The following is a 12,459-nucleotide window of genomic DNA, read 5'->3' on the forward strand; positions in this document are numbered from 1 at the left end:
ATGTGTGTACATGTACTGCGTGCCTCAGTGGCTTCGTGAGATAATTGCGTGCTTGTCCATGTCTTATGTCTCGCACAGTATTTTATGGCCTGTTTTGTCATGTTCCTCCAGTGTGATGTGCGATGTAAAGCTATTGATGAGACAAAGAGAACCTCCAATTGAATTCTCTGGAGTGCGTAGCCTTTATTATGACGGGAATTGTCTTTGCTTCAATAGCCCTGATTCATTACTGGAAATGAGTTAGCCTGGCCCTTCGCCAGCCAGCACCTCTCCCTTGTAAGAGCCTTTCATAAAGCCAATGCTATGGTGGAATATGGTTATTATGAAAGCAAATGCTAATGGGGCTTTAATGAGCGCGCTAGAATTCTAGATGTTGATGTGAAGAGGAGATCACGCCTCCAAATCAAAGATACTGTAGTTTACAAAAACAACATCAGCAAGTTGTTAGATATTGAACAGTGAATCATCTTAAAACAGAGTGCATATTTGAGTTTTATCTGATAGTGTCATGCTTTACCTTATTATGCCACTTGTTCCCTTACACACACACACACACACACACACACACACACACACACACACACACACACGCACGGTCAGCGACGGCCCTCAATCTAGTTTGGTTCTCACTGGTGACCTCCCTCACCCTGCATTGATAGCAGCAATGGGTGATAGGGTCAGTCTGCTGGGGACTGATAAACTCAGCGCACGGCAGCAGTCCGTCCGACAACGCTGAATGCAATCACTCAAGAATGACCCAGGCATCGCTGGGTCTGAGGGTTGGACCTAATCTGTCTCCATAGCAACTGTCCAGGTACATCTGACTGTGACTGCGGTCGGTCAGCCAGCTGGGAGAGTTGGAGGGAGACAGCGTCGGCATTGCAACACAGTGGCGATACAGAGGGAGAGCCCTGATGGGTTATCCTGGTGATTATCAGATAAAGATAATGGGGTTGATTGCCTCTCACAGGGCATGTATAGAGAGAACACCACTGAGCTGCCAGAGAGAGGCAGGACAGGACAATACTGTAAGATGGAAGGGAAAGTTATCTCTCTGTCTCCTGTTCTTGGAAGTTGTGGAGTTTCTACGGATGCGTCTGTCAGGTATGGGCTGAAGGTAATGGTGGATTGGACAGTACCATACGCCCAAACATCAGTCATTTTAGGTGAACTATAGTTAGAATTTTGGAATGATAAAAAAAATACATAATTTTCTAGCTCCTCCTCCTTATTCTGTCAATAGTTAAGGAATCCCCTCACCTTAAGGCTACTGCCAGTCTCTTTTCATTCAAGGTTACCTTTTGTAGATTGACAACACAGACAGATCCATGTCTGCTGGTGAAGGTTAAGCACAAGAATTAACATGAAAACCTTTTCCAACCTGAAGCTGAATCTGACACTGAAATGCATGAAATATTGGACAATTAATATTTCAGAATAACCCAGAAAAATTGTCAGGAACTTTATGTTGTTGTGCTGAGTGATGAGATTTGCTTGATTAGCAGGTCCCATTCAGACTCTCTAACCATCTGTTTAAAACCCATGTCTCCTGACCCTATCATCCTAACACCAGCACTCTTCTTCTGTGGTGGCAGAATGGTGGGTGTGCAGTCCTATCGTCCCTATTATGTATGTGAATGTTCCTCACAGCCTTGTGATTACATAAGATATGCAGCTCCGTTTGCGATGCCTGGTGGTTCAGGGGGAACGTGTCTTATTAAAGCAATAAGAATGACTCCAATAATGTTTAATGAGCTCACCAACTGGAGAAAAAAAGGCAATTTGGCATTTTAAAGATATATTACCTTATCTGTCTTTGTCTGTCGGATAAAGCCGCAAGTCTCTAATGTTCCATTTTTTGTGCCACTGAAAATATTAAAATGAACATGAGTATTGATTGGAACCAGAGGCTGCGAAAGAGAGACACTCTATCATCTTCTCTGCAAGAAGTGGGAGGAGAAACCTTTTGTAACAGAATATTTTTGTTTCCTACTTTAAATATATATATTTTTTTGTTTTTAATTTTTACCCCCTTTTCTCCCCAATTTCATGGTGTCCAATTGTTAGTAATTACTATCTTGTCTCATCGCTACAACTCCTGTACGGGCTCGGGAGAGACGAAGGTCAAAAGCCATGCGTCCTCCGTGGCACAGCTAGCGCTGCGATGCAGTGCCCTAGACCATTGTGCCGCCCTGTTTCCTACTTTTTAATGACGAAAAATATGTTTTTAATGTATTATACAGCTCTTAGCTACGTTAAATCTAAAAACAGATTTTTATGAAGCCAATGTAGGTTGAAATCTTGTCCAAAAAATATATATAAACAAAGGTGTAGACCTTGTTGATCTCATTTTACTGAGAACTGTCCTCAGCGATATGTTTGTACCAAGTTAATGTGCTGCTCATGTCTCCTCGTGTTTGGAATGCCAGTGCCAGTGGATTTGTAACAATAGATTTTACCTGAGGATTATTTGGTTGCATCTCAGGTATTACAGGATTACAAGGGATTATGTGTTGAACTAGATTATGAGTTCAAATGTTTAAACTGGTACGGTACTTGACCTGCGACACTCTGATTGGACCTGTAATCAAAATAAGCGAAGCATGTTGTGATGTGTAATTTTTCTTTACGTAACATTGTTTATTTTTAGTTGTCAGACATTTAATGACATTATTCCTGTGGAGTTCTTTACAACATGGACCTTTGTCTAAACTGTCCTTATGCACAACATGGACCTTTGTCTAAACTGTCCTTATGCACAACATGGACCTTTGTCTAAACTGTCCTTATGCACAACATGGACCTTTGTCTAAACTGTCCTTATGCACAACATGGACCTTTGTCTAAACTGTCCTTATGCACAACATGGACCTTTGTCTAAACTGTCCTTATGCACAACATGGACCTTTGTCTAAACTGTCCTTATGCACAACATGGACCTTTGTCTAAACTGTCCTTATGCACAACATGGACCTTTGTCTAAACTGTCCTTATGCACAACATGGTCTGACAGGACCATCAATCAACACGTTCAATTAAGGCTTGTAAATTCATCCTTCAGAACCCATTGTGAACTATGGCAAAAATATAACTGAATTCACTTAAATCTCAGTGTCCATCAGTTTCCGACCAGTTTTTTTCCCGGTGTTATCTTGCAGCTTGGTGAGGAAACCTTCAACAGAGCCAAGCTCCTGAACGTGGGCTACACCGAGGCCCTGAAGGATGCAGAGTATGACTGCTTCATCTTCAGCGACGTGGACCTCATCCCTATGGACGACCGTAACCTCTACCACTGTTACGACCAGCCACGACACTTTGCCATCGCTATGGACAAGTTTGGCTTTAGGTAGGTCGATTGTATTGTGTACTCTCACTCCCATGTATATTTACTCTAAAAGAAATCTGTTATTCATTTTCTGAGCCTATTCTCCTACCATCTTAAGTTTATTCATTTGGAAAGGGATAGTCCTCATATAAAAGTTTGAAGGTATTGTTTTGGGACTGCACACGTGATCTGTACAGGATGATATAACCAAAAGTACTGTTGGAGACTCATCCCCAGTTCATTTGACTAACTTTAAGATGAACTTTCCCTCTGTCTTTCATTGGAATCTGCCCAGCGCTCTCTGATGTTTAATTTTCTGTATGGGGCCAAAGAGCAACCCAATCCTAACACATTATTATATATCACTCTTGTTAATGTCAGCAGTCAAGACATCTTTTTGGTGGAATCATTTTACGAATAACTTTACCTGCTGTTGATAACACAAGCATTTTAATGTCAAACTGAATACCCACAACTTTATCCAGTGAATTTGTCCTGCCCCTACTGTACACTGACACCCACAGCCTGAGTTAAAGTGAGCCTTTTACCACATCTAACTCAGCCCTATCCGCATACTTTATAGCCTTCAAATTGGCAATATAGTTACAAAAAGCCCTGAACACACTCATGCCTAACAGACAAATGCACCCCAATGCCATTTTACCTGCTTGGATATGCAATTAAAATTGCTGTGTAATTTGTGACAGATTGACTGAACACAATTCCTCAGCATCTAGCCAGGCTTTGTATCCAGTGCATGTGGACTAAGCAGCCTTTTTGCTAAACATCTTATGCAAGTCCCTCAATGCACCAGCGTTGACTGCTAATATCAATAAACTGTGATGATAATCCCATTTCTAAACTGTATGGAATTCACACTAGAGGGGCTTTCTCCTGGCTACAACATTACTTTCTCTAATGACTCACACATCCTCCAGCAAATAGGCTGCTTAGAAACACACATGCACGCAAGCACGCACACACAGACACGGATGCACGCATACAAGGACACACACACACACACAACATTTTCTCTATATTGTTTGTGTGAAGGCTGCTGCTACAGCAGATGTCCTCATTAGTTTTTGGCTTGTTGTCTTTTTACATAAAGCTCGCTGTCGCTGGCTCTGTCTGACGTCACAAACACACACACACTCACCACTGGCCTGAGGCAGACTCCAGGCACCCGCCATGATACTCGGCTAACCTTCTGCACCGTGGAACATTACAATGGGGCTCTGTAGAAAGGCTCTCTCTCCATCTCCAAATCTTCTGCATATCTTCAAGTCCTGTGCATAAATAATAGCACCTCACATCAAGTGACACTTTTTCCCTTTAATTAACTTTTGAAGCAATCCGAGCTACTGTAGCTATAGAAACAATACATTGTTCATTTATGTATTTGTATTTTGTTACTTCTGCTCGCATTCTTACAGTATACACATGAAGTGCATGAATACAAAATGTGCTATGTTGTAATTTTCAGTTGTCTTGAATGCAATACAGTAGAGTATCCATATTTGACAGGCTTGTTTTTTTAAAGGCCAGGATCTGTAAATGAACCTCAAATCTGACAACCGCCTCAATGCTTTGACAGTTATTTTCCCCTTGCAGGCTTCCTTACGCTGGGTACTTTGGCGGGGTTTCTGGGCTGAGCAAAAAACAGTTTCTCAAGATCAATGGCTTCCCCAACGAGTACTGGGGCTGGGGAGGAGAGGATGACGATATCTATAACAGGTAGGACTGCATGGCAGAAATATAAATGTAAAAAAACACCCATCAATCCCAGCACAGCACAGTACCAGAAAAAGAATGGTGCAGCCGTTTTATTTGACACTTAGATCATAGCTGATACAGTCATTTGCATATTGGTTAGAATATTTTTACCTTTATTTAACTAGGCAAGTCAGTTAAGAACAAATTCTTATTTACAATGACGGCCTACTTTGGCCACACCTGGAAGACGCTGGGCCAATTGTGTGCCGCCCTGTGGGACTCACAATCACGGCCGGATGTGATACAGCCTGTAATGATGCACTCTTGTATTGCGATGCAGTGACTTAGACTGCTGCGCCACTCGGGAGCAGTATCAGTCATCGCTACTTTAACAGCTTTGAATTATTTAACGCTGATAACATTCTAAAGGCACAGATGAGGTATTAAAAGAGTGAAGTAGGCACAGCTACAGGTCTTTTTAAACGCAAAATGTATGCCTGGCCTGTCACTTTACTTTATCATTGAAATACTTTTTCCTGAATGTCCAGATAGAATGTCATTGTCCTTCCCGACCACATTCTCTTGCAGTGCTGCTAGCTCACAGACAGTCAAAACTTTAATAGCATGATAGATGATAGTAGCTGCAATAGATTAGATAGATCCATTAAAGCATCAAGATTTCCCCTGAGATGTTTCCTTCAACAGAGCTATTTTTGTTTCAGTGGATGATGTGGGATGCGCTGGGATGTCATCCTCCTGCATGCTGCTGCTTAGGCCAATACATGAGTGCGAAAGGCTACATTCAATGTTGTAGACACCAAAATAAGCATGTATAAAAAAGCATAAAGGTTGTCTTTCATTGAAATCTAGAATATTTTCAGGGCTCACTTGTTTTAATATCATTTTATATAAAGCAATTTGAAATGTCCTTGAATATACACTGACATGGCCAGGCAGAGAGGGGACTGATGATGATGGTGTTAGGCTAGCTTGCAGCAGAGTGAATAGACTCAGGCTATGTCCCAAATGACACTCTATTCCCTATATAGTGTACTACTTTTGGCTCTGGTTAAAAGTAGTGCACTATATAGGGAATAGGGTACCATTTGGGATACAGCCCCAGACTGAGCTGTGCCTAGGGGAATGCTGTTGGTCTCTTCCCTAGGCACTCAGCGAGATGTTGATGTGTGAGTGATGGGGCCTGGGCTGTTGCTGGTGTCTCTCTTTCTCTCCCCCTCTCTTACAGCCCCTGTGGGGATGGCTCCTTTCCCTGGGTCTAGCTGCTACAGGACATGGCATCCTAGCCCAAATTGGGGCCTGCCAACACAATCCCAGCTCGGGGGAATCCATGTCCCTGTTCAGTGCTTTGAGGCCGTGCCCACAGTCTGTTGATCAGAGGTCCAAGGGATGTCAGTGACAGCACTCTTCCCTCTTTAAAATCACATCTTCTTTGTAGGCTAGCTTATGGGTCCTTCCACATAAAAAAAACACAAGAAAGAGGATTTTGACACCTACCATCTCAGATTGTTCTGAAATCGTTTCTGTAGTTAGTGACAGATACGATTAGCATTCCTGAAACATTATTTTGTTTAAATATAATTTGATCTCTGAGAAATTAAACTAATTGATTGCATCCAAATTTGCCATTTTAATTTATAGGATTCAGATAATATTCAATAAATATAGTACCCAACATCCAATTTGGACTAAACTTCTTCCTACCAATGAGTAAGCCATGAAGGAATCGCAACAAAATGTCAAATGCCACCCACGGACCCCCCATACCCTATGCCAATCCCACCCCAACAACCAGTATACCAGTTCTCTATGTTTGACAAGTAGTGTGAAGCTATGGCTTGTAGTATTACTTCTCCATACCATGTAATGTAGAGAACCCAGCCACAAAGTCATAACAGCTTTCCCAATTTGGCAACAAATGCCACTCCGGTGGGAGAAATCAATAGGCGAATATCACAGACAATCACTGGCGTGTAAGTAATACTGTGAAACACTATGATTCCAATATTAGTGCTAGATATGTTATGGACATTATCTGAAATTACAATGCTAAAATTAAAAATATTAAAAATATGTGTAGCAACTTTCATTTCCATGAGATAAAATTTCAACAAAATAATGTTTAATGAATGCCAATATTACCTGTTTGTATCTACAGAAATGATTTCAGAACAATCTGAGATGGTGGGTGTCATTGCTTGCTGAAATGACATGGAATGACTCCTATGACTTGTAGAGAAAGAGAGAGAGTGATTGAGTCCTTTGTGACAGTAAGGTTCAGTGGGTTCAGCCTAAAGCAGGGACTGCACCTGCCTGGAGTGCACTATGTGGCACTGGCATACTGGCTCACAATCCCGTATTGTAATAATAGCTGATGCCTCACACACTCTGTGATGTAGCACAACAGATCTTCCAGCAATGAGAGAGGCTAACTCAGATTAGAGTGATTAAGGGGAGTAGTGTGTTACTGTGTTGACACATTGTAGTTCAGAAGAGCACAGTCACCAAGAATCCAACCACAGTTAATGTTAGAGCAGTAAAGACAAAACATACATTTTATGAATCATGATTTTTCGTACCTTTATTTAACTAGACAAGTCAGTTAATAACACAGTCTATTTTCTATGACGGCCTAGGAACAGTGGGTTAACTGCCTTGTTCAGGGGCAGAACGACAGATTTTTACCTTGTCAGCTCAGGGATTTGATCTGGCAACCTTTCGGTTACTGGCCCAACACTCCAACCACTAGGCTACCTGCCACCCCCAATCTATGATTCATAATCTATTAACATGTGTTAAGACCTCAAAGTGCATTTTGTGACATTTCCATTTTGTCATTTAGTTACATCATATCTTGGTTAGACTGCAGAGGCTATACTGTGCTGTAACTCCAGTGACAGCATAGCACACTTAGTGATGATGCATGGTAGTGCACTCAGAGCCTTGCGTGAACTGTAGCACAATATTGTGGGGAGTTCCTTGTTTATTGTAGTGCTTTTTGGAACTGTGCCATGCTGTCAGAACCTGCAGGGGAAAATCCCTTATGATTTGCTTGGAGGGAATACCTCATGTTACAGACGGTGCCAACTGTCTTCAGGAAAAATGCCTGGGTTGATTTACTCCTCACTCAAATAAACAGTTAAAGGGAAGAGGGTGGTTATTTTCTGGCGTTTTTTTAATGGACTGTTTTGGGCTTACCTCCTCCTGATGTCTGTCCATTCTCCTTCTTTTGTTAGAAAAAATCTAGATAATGAAATTATTTTGAATGTACATTCAGACACTTAATTGAACTCTATGGTGCTCCTTAAGGGCCCAGTATCCTCAGTTTACTAAGTACCATAGTATTGATTATCTCACACCATGCAAGGCTAACCATTGATTGGGAGATAGAGTTGACACTGAGCTCCGTCATCACCATACAGTTTCATTCAGTAAAGGAAGGAAGGGTAGACAGAAATAGCTGGAGGTGATGGTGGCATTACTGGAGAAACAGATAGATGACACTATTTTCCCTGCTTCCTGTAGAGCCCATTCACCCTGAGACCAGCAACTGGAATGGAAGGATACTTAAAAAACTCTCTCTATCACCCCTCCTGGGCATATACGTACATCTGAAGAGCAGCAGATCCATCCAGTGTCTTGGATGGGCAACTCCTTGGCTGTCAGCATCTGTGCAGTGAAACAGGGACCTGGAGGGACAGTTAGTTCCCTCATATTTACTTCTACTACAAGGTGACTAACTGTCAGAGCTCCGACTGTCTCTTGTGACAGACAGACAGGCTCTGTCTGGTGGCAAGTGCTCTCCCTGGCCTAGACGTACACCTGGCTGATACTGAAAAATATACAAGTCATAGCCTATTTCATGGGCATAAGTGGTCCGTTAATACGTTAACTATCATAGGATTTTCCCTAACAAACACCTAACAGTCCAGACACTATCTATTCTACATTTACATAGTGCACAGTGTCACTCTACTGTGTTCTGTCTTTAATAGAGAGGGGGAGATACAGGAGAAAAATGCCAGCTTTGGCAGGATTCTCATTTCTCGATTGCCCTTGTGTGGCTATTTCTAATTAGAGGGAGACAGGAGGGAGTGGATAGAGAGTGGGCAGGCAGGCAGCAGAGCTTGAACCACCGCAGTCAGCAAGACAGACAGAGCACACACTCAATCCAACATGAGCGATTTCAGGTTCGTTCCACTCATCTCCTCATCTCTCCCCAATGGCTTCATTCTCTGCAGCACTCCATTCATTTCGGTTCTGATGAGGTAATGCCGCAGATTCCAATTCCCCTGGACTCCATGAGTCTAATGCATTTAAGAAAGACTGGAGAGAAATGGGAAAAAAGCTAGAGAAATTCTTCATTAATTCAATCAAAAGGGCACGCAAGGCCAAATTAGCTGTCCAGACATCTGTATCAAAATTACCACTGTGCCTCAGGAAAACAATTATTTTTTGTTGCAATATTTAACAGGTACACAGAGAGTGAATGATATCAGTGGCAATGTGAGAATACAAAGGAAGTCAACAAAGGAACAACTATTGCAATGTGTATGTATTGAGAGAGAGAAACCATTTTGCAGGAATGTCAACCATACATCAACCATACACACAACTGATAATGTTACTACTTCTGTTTCTTCTCCTTTCACGAAGCCTGAATAATACTTTGCTTTCAAGGGCAATGTTAATTTAGGAAAACAGATATTTTGCTTCTCAACAAAGAACATGTTATGCCATTGTGCCTGAAAGCAGAGTGAAGAACAGATATTTAAAAAAATATGTTGTGAAAGGTTGTTTTTCCTTTCATTTTTCCTTTCTACCAAAAACACTTTGTATTATATTATTATATTATATCGCTCAATGCTCTCTCTTCATCTTGGCCCCTTCTGAGAGTTCTGAGAGAAAAGGTTTGATGGAGTTCAAGGAATCTGGTTCAGAATGAAAGGGCCCACAGATCCTTGGCACACAGCACTGTTCAATACGATTGAGCCAATTTTGTGTGCTCGCTGGGCTGAGACAGCAGCATGTGAAGGCATGGAGGAGAGAAGTCAAGCTAATGAGTGGAAGGGTGCAGCAGCAGCACATGGATCCCCATGGCTTTTGACTAAACACAACAGTAAATTATAAAGAAAACCTGTCAGAGGCCCATGTTGTTGACCCATGTTTCATACAGTACAGCTCATGTCATGGACACTACATCTTGCAATCATTCAAGGTCTCTGGTGAAGACTATTCCGAGAAGGTGTCCAAATATTTACTCTTCAACTTGTACTAAAGTAAAGAAATGGTTAAAAAAAGGATGTATGCCTTACCTCCTCCTGATGTCTGTCCATTCTTCTTTTGGTAGAAAATAATCTAGTTAAATCAATTATCTTGAAAGTTCTTTCAGACACTTGGTGGTCCTTAAGGACCCAACATCCTCACCTTACTCCGCAAACTAAGTACCATAGTATTGATTAACTCACACCTGGATTACCCAGCCAAGCCTAACCATTGATTGGGAGATATAGCTGAGACTGTGCCCATCCCCCTGCCTGCCCCTTTATCTCCTTGAAATCACTGCAGATGGTTGAAGCTTTTTCAACCTGATACCTTGAAACCACAGTGAACACTACAGAATGTCCCGAAGCCAAATAAGTCACTGAATAGCTCAGTTTCCAGCTGGACTGAATGATCATCATGTAGACCCAGTTAGTTTTAGTAGCTTCTGCCAAGCACTAAATGAGCAAGGTAAACCTACCTATTCTGGTTGAATTTTTATTTGACTAGGCAAGTCAGTTAAGAACAAATTCTTATTTACAATGACTGCCTAGGAACAGTGGGTTAACTGCCTTGTTCAAGGGCAGAACAACGCTCTAACCACTAGGCTACATGCCACCCTGTTGCATACAGTAGGCTTCATCCCAAATGGCATCATATCATCACTCTCTGCATTATGTATTACCAAACCTTCTCGCTGTTGTTACTTGCAGAAAACACACACACTCTAACACAACAGAAACACCCTTACTGTATACACACACGAACACAAACACACATAGAGACAGACAGACACGCACTCACGTGCGCACAAACACACAGTGTTTATGTTATTGATCTCCAAGTACTCCAGAGAAAGAGGGAGGTTCAGAGAGAAAGGCAGAAGCTAGCTTAGTGACCCAGCTGGAGCAACGTGATGCTCAAATGACAAATGCAGGCAGGGTCATTTCTTTTATCCAGGGGCTTCACACGGATAAAGAGGCAAGGGGGATATTATAATGACCTCATTCTTCAAGCAATCAAGCAGCTGGAAGCAGCATTTTACTCAAACAAATGGCTTTGTTTTCCAAGACAGTTAGCATGGAGGCTTAGGCTGGTCTCTTCAGGAAAGCTAAGAGACACTTAATGGGAAGAGCCTGGATTCTCTTCAATCTGTTCTACTGAATTTGTTTTCATAAATGTTCTCTTTGACTCGCTTGGCATTTTCTTCTCATCTGGGCTAATGAGGCTTTGATGGCGGGATGCAGAAGCAATGTGTTTTACCATTTGTTTGTCAGTCAGTAAGTGCGAGGCCCACAGATACAAACTGTCAGGCTTGGCTGCACCAATAACACAGGAGATTTAGAATGAATCAGAGCATTACAGAGTGAAATAAAACCATTTCATCCCATCTTGGGGACCAAACATTGTAAACACCCAAACACACACACGGTTCCATGTTGCTGCGTGAATGAATATCATTTCTTATTTTCCTCCATCTAGGTCTAGGATAGGCTTTAGTTTGTACAGATTGGTTGTCTACAGTCAGTGCCTTGCTTTACCCCATTTTTGTTGCATTACAGCTGAAGCTTAACTCGAGATTGCTATTACAGTGTCTCGTCATGGCTGGCATTGCTACAGCTGCTTTGGAGCAGTTATGACTTCCCAATTGGCAACCGACAGTATTTCTTATGTAGTGTACTTCTTTTGACCAGGGCCCATAGGGCTCTGGTAGTGCACTATGTAGGGAATAGGCTGCCATTTGGGATGCACATTCTAACGGATTCTTTCTAAAGCATGACTCCTCTGTTGTAGGATCACCCTCAACGGGATGAAGGTGGTTCGACCGGACGTCCGGATCGGCCGCTACAGGATGATCAAACACGAAAGAGACAAGCACAATGAACCCAACCCACAAAGGTTTGCCTTTGATTCCTATCTTTTCCTCCCTAGACACTAGCCTGGCCCCAGATCAGTTTGTGCTGTCTTGCGAACAATGACATAAAAGTTGGCAAGACAGCACAAACAGATCTAGGACCAGGCTATCTTTTCCTCCCTAAACACAACATTCATTCTAACTATAGAATGTACATAAAGTGTAGGTTCTCTAGCTATTGTTTGCTCAGTTACCAAAGTTGTCTTTTTGATAAAGGTTGTCT

At 42.0% G+C, this 12,459-nt stretch overlaps 1 protein-coding gene across 1 annotated transcript in view; it reads left to right on the top strand.

Moving 5' to 3' along the window:
* Positions 1-12,459, top strand: part of LOC109874554 (beta-1,4-galactosyltransferase 2) — a 151,664-nt gene that overhangs the window by 127,716 nt on the left and 11,489 nt on the right. Inside the window, exons 4-6 of the mRNA XM_020466524.2 lie at positions 3,159-3,346; positions 4,940-5,062; positions 12,116-12,220. Coding sequence (XP_020322113.1) covers positions 3,159-3,346; positions 4,940-5,062; positions 12,116-12,220 — 416 coding nt within the window. The remainder of the gene's footprint in view (positions 1-3,158; positions 3,347-4,939; positions 5,063-12,115; positions 12,221-12,459) is intronic.

This window comes from Oncorhynchus kisutch, linkage group LG30 (assembly GCF_002021735.2).
Source record: "Oncorhynchus kisutch isolate 150728-3 linkage group LG30, Okis_V2, whole genome shotgun sequence".
Taxonomy (NCBI): Eukaryota; Metazoa; Chordata; class Actinopteri; order Salmoniformes; family Salmonidae; genus Oncorhynchus; species Oncorhynchus kisutch.